This window comes from Eubalaena glacialis, chromosome 4 (assembly GCF_028564815.1).
Source record: "Eubalaena glacialis isolate mEubGla1 chromosome 4, mEubGla1.1.hap2.+ XY, whole genome shotgun sequence".
Classification (NCBI taxonomy): domain Eukaryota; kingdom Metazoa; phylum Chordata; class Mammalia; order Artiodactyla; family Balaenidae; genus Eubalaena; species Eubalaena glacialis.
The window spans coordinates 107,664,445-107,683,779 of record NC_083719.1 but is presented as its reverse complement, the minus strand read 5'-3'; the positions used below and the strand labels follow the sequence as shown (position 1 = coordinate 107,683,779).

At 40.7% G+C, this 19,335-nt stretch overlaps 1 protein-coding gene across 1 annotated transcript; it reads right to left on the bottom strand.

Moving 5' to 3' along the window:
* Positions 1–316: 316 nt before the first annotated feature.
* On the bottom strand, positions 317–18,875 carry ISOC1 (isochorismatase domain containing 1). Its single transcript, XM_061188126.1, has 5 exons — positions 18,498–18,875; positions 8,907–9,026; positions 8,604–8,807; positions 6,852–6,968; positions 317–1,389 (listed from the first exon to the last, which is right to left on the bottom strand). The coding sequence occupies exons 1-5, from the start codon at positions 18,798–18,800 to the stop codon at positions 1,243–1,245; spliced, it is 891 nt and encodes a 296-aa protein (XP_061044109.1). The 5' UTR covers positions 18,801–18,875; the 3' UTR covers positions 317–1,242.
* Positions 18,876–19,335: the final 460 nt, after the last annotated feature.

The following is a 19,335-nucleotide window of genomic DNA, read 5'->3' as shown; positions in this document are numbered from 1 at the left end:
TCCATTTACCCCCATGGACAAAACATTTTCCTTCTTCAAAAATTTCCATGAGTTGAAAGATTACAAATGTCAAAAATTTTATACCTTTAAATAAATATTAGAATCCCTGGAAGAGTACTCAAAGAGCCATGCTGTGGCGAACAAAAGCACTTCATTCACATAATACGTTTTCTTTAATTACTTTAATATAAAAGACACCAATGTTTCATATTTCACATAATATTTTTAAAAAAGTTTTAATACCCTATAAGTATTAAATGAAAATAAATTTATTGAATGGTAGTAATGACTGCAAAAGTAATACTACCAAATCATTACTGAGACCTTTTGCATTAACAGTAATTGGAAGGTAGGTGGAAAAAATTTCAAACAAGAATATGGATGTTTTAAAACTACATTTTATCCAGCCTTTATCTTTTTGCTAAATCTTGTGCATATTAGAAGATGTATTCAAGATGGTTATAAAGCTATTCAGCTAAAGTAATACTTCAAAGATCTTAAAACAGCCCTCCACTAATGATATGGTGTTGCAAATCCTCTCATCTGTTTACAAAATTAAAACAAGCAATGAGCGAATGAGTCTTTCTGGGTAAAAGATTCAGTTAAAAAAAGAGAACATTAACAGAGAATTAGTGATGGTGAGCAGAATAAGAAAATTAGCATAATTAAGAAAGATACGTAATTATTCAACATAACTTTGTCTGGTTAAACCAGTGCAACATAATAAATAACTTGACTGCATTGTGAGCGAGAGGGGTAACACGATCCAGAATCCTGTTTTTAAATTCTCGTTTAATAATCCTATTTCAGTCAACCTGTAAAGTAAAAGCACTGAATCCACATTAACATTATAACATACATCTTACAATAATACAAAAGTCAAACTATTACTGGTACATCTTTGTCTTTAACTGTGCACAATTTAAGAAAACTTCACAAGCATGTGCACTTTTGAAAGTATGATCAGTGTATACGGTATAGAGAAAACAGGAACCTCCATTATAATTTTTTTAATAAATAAAAGCACATTAACATAAAAAGAAGGTAAGCAGCACCTGAAGCCTTTGACATTTGTAACTAAATGCTGGTACCCAAACGGTCTAATTGGTTAAGTTTTACTAAGAGGCGCAAAAAAGGAGCCAATTTTTGACTTGACATTTTAATTCTACTAGAGACATGAGCTTGTCTGGGCTTACAGTCCTGTCACCTGATGGTGGGTAGCACACCAGTTCTTCACATGTCTTAGACTTTGGAAAGCAGACCCGACTCTGGAGCACTCGCCTTAATTAGATTCTGAATTTCCTTGAATTTTGGATGGTCTTTATCAGCCACCAGCTGTAGCAGAACAGCTTCACTTGTAGTCACTATGATCCCAGTTCGAGCAAGACGCTTTAAAAAAAAAAAAGACAAATCAAGAAATTAAGCATGAGAACACTATGTTAAAACAGCAAGAAGCACGCCAGGACACAATGATTAGTGTCCTCTATCAAAACCATGGCCCTTAGCCATACCATCAAATTCAGAGATGAGGAGAGATTTCAAACTAGCCACACCACAAACCCTTTATGATGGTTCTCAATATTAGTAATAAGGACTAGAGACAAGTAAAAGAGAATAGGCAGCCAATATTCTCACTTATATGCACCAGGGACAGAGGGAAATCAAGGCTAAGGACAGTAAAACAATGATTCTTAATTTCTTTTTTTCCTCTCTCCAAATATTTGACATTAAACTGCATGCCTTTCCCATAAGTAAGAAACGCTGGTGGTAGAGGAGCCTCATGTGAGGTTTAAGAATGTGCCCCTGGATGACAACAGAACCACTACCATTGCCACCATCGTAAGTTTTTTAGAATCATAAACAGAAGTATAAAATTTAAGGTTGTATAGAGTTTCACTGACAGGTGAAAGAACATCCTTGCCAAACTGTTCCAGTGGAATCATAATAAAGAGCTAAGGACAGAAATCTCAAGGAGGGGGAGGAGGGAAAGGGAAGGAGGAGGGCAAAGAAGAGAAAGTGGAGAAAAACGTGGGAGAGGGGAATGGGAGGAGAATTCTAGAGCAGAGATCCATTTTCTGGATGTATTTATCAGAAACCTTAGGGAAAAAAACAGACCAACTGTTTGTTACCCCAAGCAACATTCACTGTAAGAGCCTTAGAAGATGAGGTGGTTAGACACGATTCCTATGCAAGTTAGAGGAAAAGACGTGGATCAGTGTCTCGTCATAAAGGGAGTCACCTGAATAAACAGGACATCCCAATGGAGCCAAAGTAAACCCTTCAAATGGCTGCAGATCCAGAGACCCAACCTTCCCACTGGCAGACTCTTCCTTTTTATCCCCAAGGATGCAGAAGGGAGTGTAAGCCATAGCCTACTTATCAGATAGCAAGCTTGGACCTCAAACACCAGCACAGGAGTGTGCAGAGCAGGCTGACCACAGCCCTGGAGAAATGAAAAAACAGCAGAGGGTTACACAGGAAAGAGGAAGAAATAAGTGAGGCTGCTAAGTGTCCTTTACGTTGGGACAAATCCCAGAGGCTGAGTCATCACTGAGTTCTTTAAAGACTTCTGGAGACTAATTTCCTCCTCCTTGCTTTTCAGTCAACTCCTGACTGTCATATCAAACCCTCAGAAATCTCAAAGGACTGTGTGCTTGCTTCAGACAGCAGGGTGGGGAATAAGACTAGCTGCAGCTCGGTGCCGTGAATGTCCAGCCATCCAAACGCAGCTCTCTCCCTGGCTGCCCTGCCTTCCTTATTGCTCCCTGTTGAATCAATGGACTTTCAGTCAGTCTGAATCTGAATCATACTTTCAATGTCTGTGAAAGTGCCTTCTATATTCCAAAGTGCAAACAAAGGTCAGTTCTCAGTAATCTTTCTAGTTCCTTCATGAGGCAGAAAGGACAGAAAACTTTCCAGGTCTGAGGAAGAAATGTGATGACCCAGGAAGAAGGCAGCTTTTTTCCATAGTGCTCTCCTGACCAGACTAGAGCAGCACCGGATCCACCCTAAGCCAACAACCCTCAGGGATGCTACGAGTCCGTACACCGTGGCAGGGGCAAGCTGGGACACTAGAGGCACACAAAAAAACACTTTAGTAAACAGAAACTTACATAAAATTATTTAACTTCAAGACTGAGATATGCCCAATATTGATTGCATTCGAAAGTAATCAAGCCAAGAACCTGTGTTAGGGGAAGGCGTGGCTCACGCCTTTGCTAAGAATGCAAAGTCTTTAGCTCAGACTAACAGATCTTCTCACGGTGCCTTCCCAGCCCCAACCTAGAAGGGTACCTGAGCAGAAAGAGAACAGCGGCACTTTTTCCAGACACTGGCAGGTTCCTGCCCACCACCTTGAGCTATGAGGACACCTACAATACTGGTCCCACACTCACTTTATCTCCTGGCTTTAGAAGGGGCAATTAAAACTCCAGCTGTTTAATGCAAATGGGTACATGGCTTAATAGGCTTCCTGAGTTCTTCCCTTACACTTGCAAAACCAGTCCAACTAGGCCAAAGGAAAGGAAAGGTTACTCTGACCCACAAACCTAAAAATGCAAGAACACAAAGCCAAGACAGCCTCAGAGAGGGTGGGGAAAAAAAAAAGACTAAACCCATTAAATTCCCAAGCAACACTAACAACTCCCCAGAAGTACAAGGACATCAAGTTCAAGAGACGGCTTTATTCTATTCTATCTCACATTTACTCTACAATTGTAAGTTGAAAGAAAAATGCCTGACAGATGGTAGGTGCTCAAAAAATTTTGTGGAATAAAGCACACACCACAGATCCTGGCAGAGGAGTTTTAATAACGGTAACTATAAATCTTATTAGTACAATGGTCTTAACAGGCAATATGGGGAGTCTCAGGAATGACCTTAAGTAGTTGTGTTCTCAAGGAAAAAAGAAGAAGGGGAGCGGACCAGATCTCTATTTCACTTTCATAGTCCCAGAAGAAAAAAGGAAACTTAACATTTCTCCCAAGGACTGAGGGACTAAAACATCTCCATAGCAAATTAAGACTAAGAGGAAAAATCTGAAATGTGGCACACATCTTCCCCCATCACCACCTGACCTGCTTCTTCTCTCCCTTTCAACCTCACTGTAAGCCAAGGCAATGCTGGCTGCTCCAGGCTCTTCCAAATCCAGCCCAGACCATACTCCTTCCTTCCTTCCTCAGAACTTCTCAGGACTAGGCCCTTCTGGGTCTTGGAAGCTGATATATGCTTATACATTTCTGATCGGATGAACCTCATGAAGACAACAAAAACAAATAATAGCTACAGTAAAAATAAAAGCAACAGCTAACATTTGAGTGTTTACCATATCAGACACTGTACTAAGTGCTATCAATACATTATTTCATTTAATCTTCACAAAAATCCTCCCACGTAATGACTATTATTTCTATTTCACAGTCGACAAAAAATTAATCCGTCAATCTAAGAAAGAAACAGATGAACCTATTTGCAAGGCAGGAATAGAGACACAGACTTAGAGAACGGACATGTGGACACAGGTGGGGAAGGTGAGGGTGGGATGAATTGGGAGATTAGGATTGATATATATACACTACCATGCATAAAACAGACAGCTAGCGGGAACATGCTATAAAGCACAGGAAGCTCAGCTCGGTGCTTTGTGACGACCTAGATGGGTGGGAGGGAGGTCCAAGAGGGAGGGGACATAGGTATACACATAGCTGACTCAGTTCATCGTACAGCAGAAACTAACACAACATTGTGAAGCAATTATACTCCAATAAAAAAAAAAAAGGAAGAAATGGAAAATTTTATTCAAGCCAAAGTGAGGATTATAACCTGGGAACAGCCCCTCAGAAAGCTCTTGAGAACTGGTCCACCCGTCAGAAGTCAAAGCACAGTTACATAAGTTGAGACAGAGGGCTGTACATTAAATGACCTATTATTGACAGTTTACATAATCCAGATCTAAGTGCCACTGTGGTGGGTCATGTGACCCCTTAGAAGATCAAGAAGGAATGTTATCTTTTAAGGGGTTGTCTGCTCTTTATGGTTGAGCAGGTATTTCTGCTGATGGGAGGTTTGGTCGATGCATACTTTAGATACACAATGCACAGTAGGGAGGAGAGAGGAGGCCAAAGGGCAAAGAAAATTTTTTCGTGTTTAAATTTTTCTTGTCTTGCCATAAAAATATGAATTTTATTTCACATCACCAATGAGAAACCTGAGGCAAAGATATTAGGTAATTTGTCCAAGGACACAAATTTACAAAACGCCAGAACTTGAATTCAAACCCATATTATCCCCCCACTGTTTAGACTCCTCCTAATCAGTAAGATTATAGACTACCTCTAAAAGAATGAGGCTCAGATGGTAAATGGCTGTTTTTATTCTGAGTCTTGGTAGAACACAGAACTGACAACAATCAAAATTTTCTGTAATAAATGGCATAATAAAGACGTCTAAAAAACTTGAATGTAGGACAAAAGTTCTTGAAATCTCTTTACAAGCAAGGAAAATTTTTGGTTTTGTATGTTCTTAGTTTTTCGCTTCCTTGGAAACACTTCAAGTTCTGGACCTCAGCATTACCATGAAGGTATTCAAAGAAGAAAAGAGCTGCTTGCCGAGGTAGTACGGATCTGACAGTGGAAGTGTCTAAACTCAGATTACTAAGGAAATTTGAAAAGTGGAAGCTAACTATGGCTGTAAGAACAGCTTAAAGATCTCTGCTGAGAGGGGAAGAAGCAACACTTAGTATCTAACTAACCAGAGAACCCAGTAGTCCAAGTGGACTTGAAAATAGTTGAATAAAATAAATAAAACCATTTCCACCTATAATCGCAAAATAGGACTCACTGCTCAGGAATAAGAGAAGGGATGGCCAACCAGGGCCTTAAAACCACTGCTGCTGCCAGCTACCTGCCTGCTTCTGCATCAGCCCTCCCCACTGACTTGAGTCTCCTTTCTTTCCTCTCTTTCTTATTTGCCCAACTCACCACCCTAGGGAACATTTTAGGCTAGAGAGATGACTGAGCAATCCTACAGAGAAAGTGGCTCACAGGTCAGCTTATGCACGGAACACTGGAGGGTTTCAAAAAAAAAATCTACATTTCCCATTCTCAATAAAAATAATCAGTTAAAAACTCAGCAATTCAATCCAGATTGACATTACTTTAAACCTATTATAGAATTAGAATTAAACATGAAAGAGAGAGAGATGCACAATGCGGAGTGAAGGCTTCAAAGGATTAATTGTGGGAGTTTGTTTTTCAACAGTCTCGGAATAGGCAATGCTTACGTAAGGCTACTGTTATGCAACACTGATGAAAGTCATCAACTCCCTGACTCTGAAGTACATCTTGACACTCCACACAGAGAGCCATTAAACACTGTGTGTGAGTGGTGCCCGCAGTCAGTGACACACCTCCTATTCCCAGAAATTCAAGTCGGAGGAAATCTAACACATGGCTGAACCAAGCTTCGGCCCACCATACCCTAGGTGTTGGCTAGACCCTGGCCGAGTTAAGCCTAGGTGAACTGTTTTTAATTTGCAAATCTTTCAGTAGTTCAGAGTAAGCTTACTGGAATACCTCTTAGTTCATGTGCAAAACTAGCAAAGTTACGACAGAAGATGTAAAGGAGCGTTTGGCATCACTAGACATCTAGAAATAAAGACAGAAGATGTAAAACAGGATATGATGGTGAGACCTCAGAGGTTTGTCGTGCGTAGACCCCAGAAATCAGTCTGATTGTTGTCAGACCAAGCTCAAATTTAAGAGGTAAATCTTTCACTGCTGTTACATATTTAATACTCTCCAAATTTACTTGGAAGCCTTGGCTAATGATTTATTTTAAAGCAGGACAATTACCTCAAGAGCAAACATCCTGTCCATCATGCTTCTCGACGACGTGGCATCAGCGACAATATGAACCTCGATACCTCTGCCAACGAGCTCCAGAGCTGTCTGTTGGATGCACACGTGGGTCTAGTAGGAAAGTAAAAACCATATGTAATAACGTGGTAAACTACAAGTATTTTACAAATGTGCAGCAACACGGTAGAGCAGAAAGAGCACTACAGGTCTAATGGCCTTGTCCACATCTAGTTTTGCCTCCAACTCACTAGTGATCTTGAGCATTAACAGCATTTCTGGCTTTGGCTGCCTCTTTGTTAAGTCAGGGACTGCATTACATCAATGTTCTTTGTACTGGGAACCTTGAACATATTCTTAGAGCTCTGTGAGCACTTTTTTTAAAGATTTTCATCTATGTCATCTGGACGACCTTCATACGGCTGACTACTACCACTCAGTTTTGATGCCACTCGCAGCTGGGTTTATTTCTGTATTCACACCAAGTGCCTAACACAAAGAACGCGTTTGCAGTACTGCCAATTGAGATAATGGTGGGAAAACTGAGTTGTTATAAGGCACCCAGTAGTAAAGGTAGGCCAAGTTAAAAATAACTTGTAGCACAGGCAAAAAATATCCAGTATACATCACCAGAAAATGAATTATACAGATTCCATCTTTGTAAGTATGAACTTGTAACAATTCATCAGCAGAGAATAAAGAGTAAAAACATGCTCCAACAATAAGTGGATTATATAACCAATGAAAGCAAATTTTAATAATGCCAACCAACCTTATCTTCATATGACAAGAGGGCTGTGGAGAATTATCAACTGACAACTCATTAAAATTAGCACTGGAGGACTGCTCAAAGATGATTTTGATTAGACATGAGGTCTAATGATGAACAAGCAAGAAAAGTGCAAAAGTCAGCATTTGGTGTGACATATTTATACAAATAGGCTTCCTTTATTTTATCATTATTTAAGTCAAAATACAGAAATATTTAATATATATCTAAACCTGAGGCTACATCTTCTACTATTAAAACCTACTACTCTGAAACCTACTATCAAAACATCATGGATGTCTTAAGTTAATATTATTTGGATTTCACTGTTTTTATGGTTTTCATAATTTTAAAATTTCAGTTCAAGAGGTGTTTAAAAGCTATGAATAAATACTTATATTCTGTTTCTACATGACAAAAAAACAAACCAAACAAAAAATCATTTTAATCAGCATTAGGAATCCATGAGTATTTTTTTTCCTTTATAAAAATAGGTACACATGATTCAAATGTGAAGGACAATGAACTACATGACTTCTAAGATTTTTCGAGAACAAAAACATGACCAAGGTGAGCTCCTATAACACATAAATAAACATACTGTCTTTGGTGAAAATGTGTTCCAAAAGTTGGGGTTCAAAGTAAAGGCCCAAGAATCAATCAACCTAGATTCAAATGCAGCTTCATCTAACTTTAACTAACTCTATGACCTTGGGCAAGACACATAGCACCTGTGTTTGAGTTTTCTCACCTACAATATGAGACCAAAAGTACTTAGCTCAGAGGATTGCTGTGAGAGTTCAACAAATTAATATATATAAAGTGTTTAGATCGGTGCCATGCAAGTAGTCAACACTTAAAAAACGGTAGCTATTTTCTATCAGTTACCTACATGGTATTCTATATACAAAATTACATTCTGGAAACAACAAGTTTTCTACAAATGATATTGCATCCAAAACAGAACAAGAGGTACTCACTTCTACTCCAAATAACACAACACTCCTGACTCCAGGAATCTCTGCTAATGCTGCTTCTACTTCTGGTAATACCATTGAAAACTTGGTCTTTGGAAGTACCAGTTTTACACCCGTTAAATCAATTTCTTGAACAGTGCTTCCAAGACCTTTAGGGTACTGTTCTGTTACAATAACTGGAATTCCTAAAATCCGGGCCCCTTGTAACTGGAGGAAAAAAAAAACACAAAGATAAGTAGCAATATACATATGTTTGTGTATGAATCATGCTTTAGCAAATTGGAAAAAATGAACAAGCAAGCATACCAATCTCTGTCCCACACTAATAATATCTCCAAAATACTTGATGGCTGGTCTGAACCTTTCCTGCATATCACAGCAGAAAAACACAGTGCTTGAAGGTGTAAGATTTCCCAGGGTAGTGAGCTGAGGAAAAAAGAAAAAAAGAATGATTTAGCATTTGTTATACAATGACATTTACTTTCAGCTGGAGGTCAGTAAAGAGAGAAAAACATTCCTACTGTTTGACCCATTAAATCCATTTCTACAACTATTGTCTAAGAGAAATGATATGAATCACAGGAAAAAAAAATTATCCCCAAAGATGTCCACTGAATTGCTTTTAATAGTGAAAATTAGAAATAAACCAAGAACCAACAATACAGAAATGATTTCACAAATTTTAACACATTCACATGACAAACATTTTTTAGCCTATTAAAATAACATATGTATATGTTTTCAAAAAATGTGCACCATCTAAGAAGAAATGCCATAATCTAATGTTAATTTTAAAAACAGAGCACAGTTCAATCGTATTTCAATAATGTAAAAATATGAATAAAGAGTAGAAGCAAATATATGAAAATATGAACACGTGGTTATATAGTTAGGGATGTTGATAACATTTTTTCTTAATACCTTTCTTTTATTTTTCAAATGCTATTTTAAAACATTTGCTAAATGTTATTTAAAAATATGTATTACTTTTATAATAAAAAAACAGTAAAAAACTTAAATCTGATGATGGCATTGCTTACAAGAACAAAGAATAAAATTTAAATAATCTGTAGCAAAGATTATGGAACAAAAAACTAAAAAAACAGAAACAAATCTAGATATACTGCTATCATCAACACAGAAATATTAAGTTAGTATTCTCAAGAATAACTTCTTAGACTTCAAAAAAAATGCAATGAAATGATGCCAAGCACATCACCACTGTCAAATGGAGAGACATAAATTTGACATCTGAATTCTTACACATATTTATCACAATCGGGAAAGTCAATGAATTAAGATGAAAACTGGGTATTAGATTACCATGCTTTACATTAATTGCTGTAGTTGGTCTATTATAACAACTTGGGCCCAATATGGATCTACCAAAAAGTGAAAAATCACTGCTGAATACGAGAATTTAATTCTTAAAAGTCCATGGTACTTTTCTTTCTACCTTCTCAAATTAGAGAAAGCTCTGGAAAGGATGCAGTCTGATCATGAATGAACCCATGCCACTACTCTTACTAGGCACCCCGTAAGTCTCCCCTCTAATTAACCTAAACCACCCACAGACAATAATTACTCATGATTTTATAGAAGAACCTGAGTCCTGATTACATGGTGCTGGTTTCACCAGCCTGGCCCTAGACTCTGCCTTAGTATCTGTGCACATGGCATACTCCCAAGAAACAATTACTACAAGAATTAAATGAATCATCAAAAGGAATCTTTTATCCGTAACAGTATGACTGTTCTAGTCAGTTTGCACTTTTATTTATCTGTGTCCTGGTCTGAAGGACTCCGGCACCTTAATCTCCCTCTGGTATTAACTCTATAGGTGTGCACTGATTAACCCTGTGCAGTCCAACACCAAGTTCATGTCAGAATAGGAGTGCCATCTTTAATTCTAACACGACGTGGAGGGTTTTCCTACTCTGCCAATAAAGTATGTTTAAAATAAATATTCAAGCATCTTAAATTATATATGCCGTCTTTGGCTGCTTCCTCACTTAAATTTTTAATGCAAGTACCATGCTTCCATTTTGGTCATTATCAAAAGCAATGAGTCTGATGTATATGTAAGTACTTAGGGTACTTTGTTGAAAACCAGTCACTATGACCGTGTATCTTAAATTCTCACTAAACATTAAATCTTGGCTCAAAAGGCTTAAAATCCATATATATATATTCTTTTAGAAATTTGAACCAGGGGTCCCTAGTCATCCATAATGTGTTGAGGGGACACTATGAAAAGCAGTTTAGCTGTAACTGTCTTGTTTCAAGTAACTGTAATGCAGCTTAGCAATCTTGCCATTCTACCACATGGGAATACCAGCAAGCAGGCAAAATAAAACTCCCAGGCACTTGCCTGAGTACGCTGGATGGCCATGCACTAACACACAGCCTACACTTGCTTGGATCTCCAGCTTTCAGATCTTATCTCAGACTGTACTGACTAACTCTGTATACATTCCTAACAAGTTTGGTTGTCTGGATTATAAATTAACACAGGATTGGAAACAGCAAATCTGAAAGGAAACTGCTGAAGACAGGCAAACTGATAGCAGCAAGAAATGACAGCTGAGGAAGAAAAGATTCAAAATACAATAAAAGCAGATCAAAACTCAACTAGTTCTCAGTCTAGACTCCAATGAAGGAGTAACAAGCTGTATGTAAGTTATAAATTGGGACAAAATCATTTTATCACACTCATTAAGGAAATAAGTTACATAATATTTCAGGACTACCATGTAAAATGGTCAAAATATTGAAAATTGGGATATTTAAAGGAATAAAACCTTACCTACTCAGAAATCCTAGAATATTCAGACTTGTGGTCTCCTGGGGTTCCTGTTACCTGGTGCTTCCCTATACCTCATTTCAGCTGTGAGGTACCTGTTCTAGGCAGGGGACCACATCAGACGTACGTCATATTAGCCACAGATTGAGGAGGTCAGAAAATGCAGCCCTGAAATCCTTAGCACCCTGCAAATCCTTTCTAGTAGAGGAATTCATCATCTATAAACCTTCAGTTAAAGAAAGAAACCATAGAGATAAGCGGGCGAGGCATATTTTTATGCAGAGATGACTGGTTATAATTTCATGAAACAAAAATGCCTTAGATATTCTCCTTTCCAGGAGTTGACATCCCCTTGAATATGACCTGCACTTAGTAATTTGCTTCTTCAGAGTATAGAGGGAGGGTAATGGTGAACACGGCCTCAGCCAGGTGATCAACATTGAGGTAATCCATGGTGACAGTATTCAGCTTTGATATGTGATGAGAATGACCTTCATGATCTTCCTCTCAAAATCTCACAACCCTGGTTGAAGCATGAGGAAAACATCAGATACACCCAAAATGAGGTCATTCTACAAAAATATCTAATCAGTACTCCTTAAAACTGTCAAGGTCATTAAAAACAATGAAACTCTGAGAAGCTGCCATAACCCAGAGTCCAAGGAGACATGACAACTAAACGTAATCGGTATCCTGGATTGGATCCTGGGACAGAAAAAGGACATTAGGGAAAAGCTAGTGAAATCTGACTAAAGTGTGGCGCTCAGCTTATAGTAATGTACCAATGTTGGTTCCTTAGCTGTGACAAATATGCCACAGTAATGTAAGATGTTAGCAAGAAGGGAAACTAGGTCAGGCATACAGGAGCTCTCTGTACTATCCTTTGCAACTTTGTTGTAAATCAACACTATTCTAAAATTAAAAGTTTGTGGGAAAAAAAAAAAAGGTCTCCCTATGCCATAGTAGTAGGGGGAAAAGATGCTACTTTATGAATAAACTCCATATCTTACAAGACAGAAAAAGGAGGATTTGAGGCTACCAAAACAAAAAACAAACAAATAAAAAACTACTGAAAAACTCTAACCAAACCCCCCATCCACCCCAAATCCACATGAATTTCAGTAATTGTTGTTAAATTACACACTGACTCTATAATTCAGGGACTTCGTAACTTGACTCAGAAATTCCTCTTAAACCAAAACCTTGTACATAACTAAAAGTGCTGCTCATTGTCAAACATGTTGCAACTGCAAGATAGCAAATTAAAAGTGACCTTGACCAAGTGCCATCACGAGTAAAAGCAAAGCAATTATAGATCAACACATATTCAAGAAGTATGAAGAAATCACATATAAAAATAAATGTGTATATACACACACCTTCATATATTTATATACATAAATCCCTACACATACACATATACATAACAAATACGTATTTCAATATACATATTTCAATACAAAAAGTTGATCACAACCAATGGCCTCCTCAAGCAACAGTTTAAGAGATAAATTTCAAGTATAAATTTTTTGTCCACTTTCTTAAGAACTGTCTTTGCTGGCATTCAACCTTAGATTTCATACTCAAAAGACTCCATCCCCAAGTCTCATTATTACCAGGATCGTAACAGTATTTACCCTCCTTCACTTCCACATGTGCTCTGACCATTTTCTAACAACGGCTGCTACATCTGCAAGGAATCTGCTCCTCCCTTGCTCGGTTACTCAGGACAGGCACATACACAGTGGCTGGCCTTGCTTAGTGATACATGGTGCCCCACTTCTGTTCTCTCCATAAACGTAATGCACGGTGAGTGTTGTATGTTGAAGTGTGTGCTCCAAAATTCATATGTTGAATTCCTAACCACCAGTACTGTACCTCAGAAAGTGGCCTTATTTGGAAATAGTCACTGAAAACATAATTAGTTAAGATGAGGTCAACCTGGAGTAGAGTGGGTGCCTAATCTAACATGAGTGGCATCCTTATTAAAAGGGGAAATCTGGGCACAGAGAAGGCCATGTGAACATGAAGGGAGAGATCAAGGTGACGTGTCTACAAGCCACGCAATGCCAAAGACTCCCAACAAACCACCAAAAGCCAGGAGGGAGGCATGGAACGGCTTCTTCTTCACAGCCCTCAGAAGGAACCAAACCTGATCTAAAGCCTCCAGAATTATGAGAAAATAAATTTCTGTTGTATAAGCCACTCAGTCTGTAGTATTATACTCTGTTACAGCAGCAACCTAGCGAACGACTACAGTGAGTATACTGTATATCTTTAGGAGTGATTAAAGTTTGGAATTGTAAATGTGATGTTTTCAAAATTTTGGTAGTCTATTATAGTCACAATATAGGCATGATGTGCTTGGGAGAGGGGTCTAGAATGGGATATGAGGTATCATTATTTCACTGAGAAGTGTTTCCAAGGAAACCTGATTACCACAGGTATAGTAAGGCTTTGTTCCAATACTGACTCAAAACAGAGGTCTGTGACATGACCCTCCCAGGTTACAAGAGTGCCTACACAGGACAGCCCAGGGGCATTAGAATCTGAGTCCAAATGTCAATTTCACTGATTTCAATTACATGAAATGCAGCAAATCATTAACATCTCCAAACAGCTGCTTCTTAATCTGTAACAAAGTAATAAAAATAGTATCTACCTCATAGGGCTATTTCAAGGATTAAATCAGCTTCATGTAAATCAATCAATAAATGTATTAGGTTATTGTATATCCCTCCTACAGAAAACATACGCTCTGAAGGTCAGCACATGTTAAAAATAGTTCTTCTATAATGAGGTTAAAATACCACTTACTACTAAAATCCCTTATGAAAACAATAAATATATAGAAAGAAATACTGATATTGCCTAACTTATGTTAACATAGTCTACAGAATTAAGAAATGATTCATAAAGTGGATTTCTAAATGTCACCAAAAGACTGACAATTACATGATCTGCTCCTGGCAAAACGGTTTGGGGCTTTTTAATTTAGACTGCAAGAGAATATTTCACTCTTATTTTACAACCTACTCACCTGCTGTAAACACTAATGTCACTTGCATTGAGGATACAACTCCAGCGAGCTTTCTAACTGCCTAAGGGAAGCCAGCCAACTCCATCAATTTCAGTGTTAAGGACGATGGATTTCTTTAGATTGTACCTGAGGTTGGAGTGAAGGTGAAGCTGGCCAGATCCCAGGAACACAGTGATATCTGAATCTACTTTGGACTCCCCTTGGCAAACTAAATGAAAGAAAAAATTTCCAAACACAGTTTGGAAATTGTTTTTAGCTCCCACTCAAACACAGTTTATTTATAGGTAGCCTCTAATGTATCCACAAGAGGCAAAATGTGTACAGTGCTTTGGGCAGTAATCTGCAATGTTAAATTTTTAAAAAGTGGGCGGGCAGACAATATCATACCCTCAGGATCCAGCTGTTTTCTCCAGTGCCCCTGACACTGTGCGCCTCCCAAGCTAGTTCCTGCCTGCTTCTCTAACTCAAGAGTTCTGAGCATTAGCTTATCTACCTGCTCCTCCTACACGCTCCATAGTAAAGGTTCTGAAATCAAAAATCACCACCTTCCAACTAGCAAGCCCAAGGGAGACCCAAGTCCTTTCCCCTTTCTTTCCAAACCCTGCCTTCTCTCCCTTCCCACCATGTACTCTGGAGTCTCTTCTAGCTATAAAATGTCTACACCTCTGTTTAAAATAATCGTAGTACTAATAAACTTCCAAGAAGTAAAACCTGGAGCAGAATCCCTTCCCAATTAACTACCTCAGGAAAAAGTCGAAATAACCTTCCCAGGGAAGCCCTTATCTTCTGCCCACACAAAGCTGCCAGAGCCTTCCCTCCTACATACCGTCTCACTGGTGTCATTCTTACTTGTCCTTTTCTTCCTCTCTTCTACTTGGGCTCTGCCCTCCCTGGTGACAAGCTGGAAAAATACACTGGTAGTGGTATGATATCAAATTTACATGAGTTTCCAGGGTTGAATTCTCCATCAGTTAAAACTTGGGAAACACCTTGTGAAAAATTAACACTTATAAGTCATAAAAATGACCTAAATTCCCACTGTATAATCCTCTCATTTACATTTCTTCCCCTGCGTCTCAAAATTCCTTAGACTTCAAGCATTTTGACAAGGCTGAAGACACATAAACCGTGCTTGAAACATGAGCTGTCTTCAGCTACCTGAGCTGTCAGCAGACACTCGGTCACTTGGACAGAATATTTCAGAAAAGAAGACACTAAAAAGTTACCACAGCCTAACACTGGCAATGGGGGTCTTAAAGATCAATCCCCACAGAACCACTAACCAACCACCAGTGCAGACAGTGTGGCACAAGCAACCACTGTGTTTTACAAGGTCACTAGCAATGTCAGTCAGAACAAGCGTGAAAGCAAACTCGGACCCCTGTGTAAATTAAGAATACATTCTAGAATATATTGTATGTTAGCCACATACAATAAATGGCATTATTTAAGCTGTGGATTACATGTGGCCAAACATGCTCTTCATCCCTGCCTCTGGGAGAAGGGGCCTATCATCCCCAGAGCATGGCCTCACTGCCAGGCCACCTTGAGTCTTGCTGAGTGACAGGCATCTGTTCCACAGAAACAATGAATAGCATCAAAACAAATGACGTTACAAGCTCAAGTTTGCGGCTTGTTTTCCATTCTGCTTGATATTTTCATTAAGCATGAAAAGAGAACATAAATGCTATGGCCAGCTGTAGGACCTTCACACGCTTTGCCATGGAACCTCAGGCAATTTCCTACATGTTCTGCTCTTTGGTAAAATGGAGTTAGATTACTAGGTACGGAACAAGAATTGGGTCTTACCCATGTTTACATTCACTGGGCCAGGCACTTACAGCTGCCACTCAAATGTGGAGTGAACTTTAAGTTCTTGTCCAGCCATAAAATGTCCATGTCTCTAGGATTACACAGCCAGGTTCCAAAAAAATATAGTAAAACGGTCATGAAAAGAAGTATCTTCTCTTTTTCTTCTGAGAATATCCATACACATACACACACACACATATATATCTCTCTTCATATAAACAGGTATCAGAATAAGTATATGGATATATATGGTATGTGTGTATATCCCTCCACGTTATCTATTTTTAAGCTGGGGGAGGCACCTGGCTGAAGAAGTCAAGCTATTGTGATTAGTAAAATGAAAGAATATAAAAATATTTTTAAATACTTTAAAATACACAAAGTATCCTATAACAGATGCTTAAGAATTATTGGACTATTTAGTGGGAAAAAAAATAACATTTTTAAAAGAATGGGACAGAGTAGTGATATTATAATTATTATTTTAAATACCACCGCAAAAAATTAACTATATTTTATCTCCAATACCAAGCAAAAGACTTCAAAAGCCACATGTGACCTGAATTATACAATGCCTTTTGAGAATGTACAAGACATTTCAGGTATATACATATATTTTATTAACTTCTAAACTGATAAGTTAAAAAGAGTTCTCAGATCCAGGCTTTAAATTTTTCAAAATAAGAAATCCCATTGTTGGGGGAGGGGGAAGTCTTAAAGACTTGGGGAGGGTGCTAGTTTGGCATAACATCTTATTAGGTAACAGCCCACTCTCCCTCCCAACCACTACAGGAAATGCATCACAAAGAAGTCTGCATCCTCAGTAAAGCTCCAGATCTCTTCAGATAGTATTTGGATTCTCCCCTTTATTAATGAATTTGTCAAAGGTGCATCCAGCTTCTTCCATATTTTGGCAGCAGTAATCTAAACAGACTGACAAGGAAGGCTGCAGAGAGGTGTCAGCCGTGAAAACTCTTGAAGGCATAAAAATGGGTGGTAGTAAACACCTACCAACCACAACTCTCCCAAGAGCAGGGCAAACTCTAGGGTATCAGACACCAACTGCCTCCCTTTTGGCTCTCCAAGGGTTGACCACAGAATCTCATAGCCTTTGCCCTCTGGTTAAAGTACCTGCTTTGGAAGCTTCTGGCCTGCCTTTGCTATCACTTGCTGGAGTAATAGCAAACAAGACCAATTCCACAGACAACTACAAGTGAAAAACAAACAAACAAACCAAAAAACCACCAAAAACTACAGAATAGTCCTCAGAAAATGACACTTGAATATTAAAATGTCTTCTAATCCTGAATCCCACATTTCAGTTTGGTCTTCCAAAGAAATGGCTTACCGGTTTCTCAACCAAAAAAAATGGTGGTGGTGTAGTACCTAAAATACACCTTTTGTTCTTGCTTTTCAACAGGATAAATCTTCCGGTGAATCCTCTAAGCTGAGCATAAAAAGAACACAGGAGGCAGATCTGCGTAGTATTAGAGCACGGCTTTTTAAAAATATTAAAAAGGCATAAAATAATCCTCAGGTATGACAACTTTTTCAGCCAGCACGACCAGGAAAGAATGGTCTAGTTAAAGTTGGGTATTTAAGAAGGTGCTGCAGTGCTGAGTCAAACGACTTTTTCAAGGTAGGCAACGTATATATGTAATCAACAGATTCAGTTGACAGTTACTAGGAAGAGGCTAAACAATGTTATTTCACTTAAGGTTAGGAAAGACTTAAGATCAAAAGAGCTGAAAACTGGGGAAGAGGATGGGTGAAAGGGTATGACTCCTGAAGTTTGTGTGTCCGCAAGTGGTAAACACAACTCCGGGAACAAACCCTAAGGCCAATACTCCCCACAATCTCTTTTCCCCGGTTCTGCATCACCCCAAATAAAAACACAGCTACTCTGCACAGCCCTTCGGTTACGCAGGAGGCTGGGACTCGCTCCCGGCACACAAAGCGGATGCCGGCGGCTGAGGACCACACACGTGGGGGCGTTCGCGCGCGCCGCCAATAGCCGGGAGGCCCACGCCCCGTCCTCGGCCGAGGACAGCCGGTGACCGTCACCTTCGGACAGGCGCCTTCGCTGGGCCATCCCGGAGGCTTGCGACAGCGGCACGGCCCTTCCCAGCGGGCGAGGCGCGCAGGGCCCGCCGCCGCGGGGCACCTGAGGAGCGCCGCGGGGACGGGGACGCACGGGGACCGGGAGCTGCGGCTCGGCGCGCGGCCCTCCCGCGGGACCCACCTGGATCTGCAGCGGCACGAGGCGCACCTTGCAGCGCTCGCTCACCGCGAAGCCCTTGGGCAGGTCCACATACTGGCCCCACTCCTCCGCGAAGAGCTGCACCACGAATTTGCGGTGCATGTCGATCTGGTCGCCGTACAGACTGAGGAACTTCTGGATGAGCAGCTCGTAGCCCGCGCCGTGCGGCACGGCTGCGGGCCGCGCGAAGACCGAGAAGCAGAAGAGCACGGGGACCGTGCCCGACGGCGCCCCCGCGCCACCGCCGCTGGGGAGCGCCGTGACCGCGGGCTCCGCCGCCGCCATGTTCCCCGAGCGTCTGCTGGCTCCGAAACCGCGAGGCGCAGACACCGCCGGCAGCCGCGGCCCCGCCTCCCCGCGCCGCCTGTCGCCTGCTCTGGAAGGCGAGGGGGCGGGTCCTGGCGGCCGCGGCTCCCGCGCCCTCCTCCCTGCCCGGCGGAGGGCGGACCCTGCGGAGGGCCGACCCTGCGGAGGGCCGGGCTGTGGGGCCGGCGCTCCGGCGAGCGCCCCCTCCAACTTCCGGCGGCGCGGGGCCCCTCCGGCGGGCCGCGAGGGGCCGGTCGCCTCGCAGACCCTCGACCTGCCTGGGCTGCCCGGTGCTCTAGTCCTCAGAGAAGATCTGTGGCCCGCCTTCCACCCCGCTCCGCCCACCGTCGAGCGGTGTGCTCCGGAAGTTTGGGCCTGTGCTTGGGGACACGGGGCTGCCCGGCTAAAACTGCTGGGATGCCGTTACCTGTCGGTCTTGTCCAGAGGCAGGCAGTCCTTGAGGACGGCGGCAGTAATCTTAAAACCAATCGGGCAGGCTGATCGATGCCCTAAG

What these genes read in the sequence shown, in the direction of transcription:
- ISOC1 (XM_061188126.1), bottom strand. Translation starts at nt 18,800, where the DNA reads ATGGCGGCGGCGGAGCCCGCGGTCACGGCGCTCCCCAGCGGCGGTGGC. An exon ending in TCGTGCCGCTGCAGATCCAG is followed by an intron (nt 9,027 to 18,497) that starts GTGGGTCCCGCG and finishes TTTTTTCCTCAG; the next exon opens with CTCACTACCCTGGGAAATCT. An exon ending in TTGTGTTATTTGGAGTAGAA is followed by an intron (nt 6,969 to 8,603) that starts GTGAGTACCTCT and finishes CTTTCCTACTAG; the next exon opens with ACCCACGTGTGCATCCAACA.